At 50.6% G+C, this 2703-nt stretch overlaps 1 protein-coding gene across 1 annotated transcript; it reads left to right on the top strand.

Annotated features, from left to right (window-relative positions):
* Positions 1 to 318: 318 nt before the first annotated feature.
* Positions 319 to 2334, top strand: BHLHE40 (basic helix-loop-helix family, member e40; the record flags this gene model as incomplete). The annotated part of the gene is made up of 2 exons (XM_010150725.1): positions 319 to 442; positions 1475 to 2334. Coding segments are annotated over 2 exons (984 nt in total), but the record flags the coding sequence as incomplete, so codon positions are not given.
* Between the last annotated feature and the right edge of the window lie 369 nt (positions 2335 to 2703).

The following is a 2703-nucleotide window of genomic DNA, read 5'->3' on the forward strand; positions in this document are numbered from 1 at the left end:
TACGGGCCGAGAGGAGCTCCCGCCGGGCTCCCCCGTGCTGAGGTGGCGATGCCAGCGGGAGCAGAGCAGGTACTTCTCTGTATGCGGCTGCTCCGAAAACATCCCTAGGGTTCCGTGGTAGCCTTTTCTGGAGCCTGCTTTTTAACTTCTTTTCACGGAATGCTGTCGTTCATAGCCCTGGGCTTTTCAGGATCGAGCCTTTTCTCCAGGCTTCGTCGCGCCTTCCTCTGTGTTTTGGAAAGCGCTGGCAGCCCCGTCAGGCTCGAGCGTGCGTGGCCGACCCCGCCGGCAGACGCCAACCTGTCCCTTTGCTTTCAGACCCTAGGTCACTTGGAGAAGGCTGTGGTTCTCGAGCTCACCCTGAAGCATGTGAAAGCGCTCACCAATCTCATTGAGCAGCAGCAGCAGAAAATAATTGCTCTGCAGAACGGTTTGCAAGCGGGTGAGTGTTCAGACCATGCCGCGTGAGAACCTGTGTGCGCTCGATGGACTTTCTCTCGGAGTCTTGGAAATGCAGTTGTGACACTTCGTTCCTGACAGGGGAGGAGGCAGGAGTTCTTGCCTTTAATTGCCATCATTTTCTCTCACTTTGCTTAGGAGCTTTCGCAAAAAAGAAGATGTGTTTCTCAATATGGTCAGTGTAGGGTGCCCCGTGGAGTTTTTTTGAAGTTCAGTTGGATTTTAAGTAGTTTTATTTAAAGCCTGGGTTTGCTGTGAGGTTCTCCAAAGCCATTCGAATCCTTCCACTGGTGTTCATGAGCTTTAGACCAAACCCAGTTTTACTGCTTTCTTTGGTTTTTTTTCTGAAAATACATATAAACCTGTTTTTTATGCACACCTCTTTTTAGGTTACTGTATAAACGAGCTAGCCTGTGTTCTGCATGCACAGAGGAGAGCCGGTGTATCAGCTTAGTGTGTTTTAGATGCACTTCCTCCTGTTTTCATATGTGGCACTCACGTGAATCTGATAAAGTAAAACGCAGTTTTTCTGAAGAGCCTTCCGCTGCTCTGACAGCCACAGGGAGTGCAGTAGAGCTTGAAGCCGGAGCAAAATCGCCCGAGGTTTGTGAAGCTGCTGGTGGGCAGACGTGCTCCAGGAGCTCTCTGCCTGGAGGTGGAGGGCGAGGTGTGCTCTGCCTTCCCCCGGGGTGTTTTCCCGGAGAAGGCACCAGCTTGACTCGCTCCTTCGCCCCACGCTTCACACCTGTTGAAGGTGGCACAGACAGTAAACGCAGAACTGAAAAATAAGTTGAAAGCTGTTATGTAAAATCGGATAGGCGGATGTTGGGATAAAAATGTTGGCTTGTGCAGGCATCAGGGGGATGTATGCCAAGTGCAGGCTGACCATCAAGTTCACCTCTCTAGCTGTGCTGTAACCGAGGTTTAATATCGCCTCCAGTCCTCCTGGAAGATGGTAATGGAACTATTTAGCACGTTGTTAATTTTTAATTTCTTTCTGTTAATGTTTCCTCAGGTGACCTGTCATCAAGAAACCTTGATTCCAGCCAGGAAATGTTTCGATCCGGTTTCCAGATGTGTGCCAAGGAAATGCTGCAATACCTGGCAAAGCACGAGAATGGCAAGGACCTGAAGTCGTCCCAGCTGGTCAGCCATCTGCACCGAATGGCCTCCGAGGTGCTCCAGGGCGGAGCCGGCCGCAAGTCTGGAGACATCCCTCCTAAAATGGTGGACTTGAAAGAGAAGCCCGTCTCCTTGACCAAAGCGGCGGAGGGACATGGGAAAAACTGTGTGCCTGTGATCCAGAGGACATTTGCTCACTCCAGCGGGGAGCAGAGCGGCAGCGACACGGACACGGACAGCGGGTACGGGGGAGAGCTGGAGAAAAGTGACTCCAAATCCGAACAGCAGTATTTCAGAAAGGATACTGAACTCAAGTACGCTGTCCAGGAGAGAATAAGCTCTATTAAGCAAGAGACTGAGGACCCGCCGGCCAAAAGGAGCAGGCTGGAGTCACCGGAGGATGAGGGCCCTTTTGGCAGCGACATGATGGGCTCTTCCGGCAGCTTCCTGGGCCCCCACACTCACCAGCCTCCCTTGTGCCTGCCTTTCTATTTGATCCCACCATCCGCAACAGCCTATCTGCCCATGCTGGAGAAGTGCTGGTACCCAGCCTCCGTACCTGTCTTGTACCCCAGCCTCCCAGCCTCTGCTGCAGCACTTACGGGGTTCATGAACCCCGATAAAATCTCCCCGCCTCTGCTGATGCCCCAGAGACTCCCTTCTCCCGTACCGGCCCATTCCCCTATCGACTCCTCAGCTCTGCTTCAAGCTTTGAAGCAGATTCCTCCTTTGAACTTGGAAACCAAAGACTAAGCGCAGTGTGACTTCTTTCTTTTTTTTTCCTTTTTTTTTTTTTTTTTAGTTTGAGACTGTTTCACTTTTATATATTGGCTGGACTGAGGTGTGGGGTTTACTGCACGTAGGAAGCTAAATCCCCTTTTCTCTGACTTGTCAGGTAGTTTGGAGAAGGATGAAGGATACGCCCAGGTTAGCAATTCAGAACTACTTCCAAAAGAAACAATCAAAAAAAAGAGGGTTTTGTGCTTTCCCCCTTACCTTCTTCCCTCCCCACATCTACACAACAACAGTTGACTCGGTCAGCTGTGACTACGTTGCAAAGCTGTGAAAAAATACTCCATTAAGCAGACTTGGATTTAGGGTCTGTGAATATAAAAATACGGT

Source organism: Eurypyga helias, unplaced genomic scaffold (assembly GCF_000690775.1).
Source record: "Eurypyga helias isolate BGI_N326 unplaced genomic scaffold, ASM69077v1 scaffold32064, whole genome shotgun sequence".
In the NCBI taxonomy this organism is placed as follows: Eukaryota; Metazoa; Chordata; class Aves; order Eurypygiformes; family Eurypygidae; genus Eurypyga; species Eurypyga helias.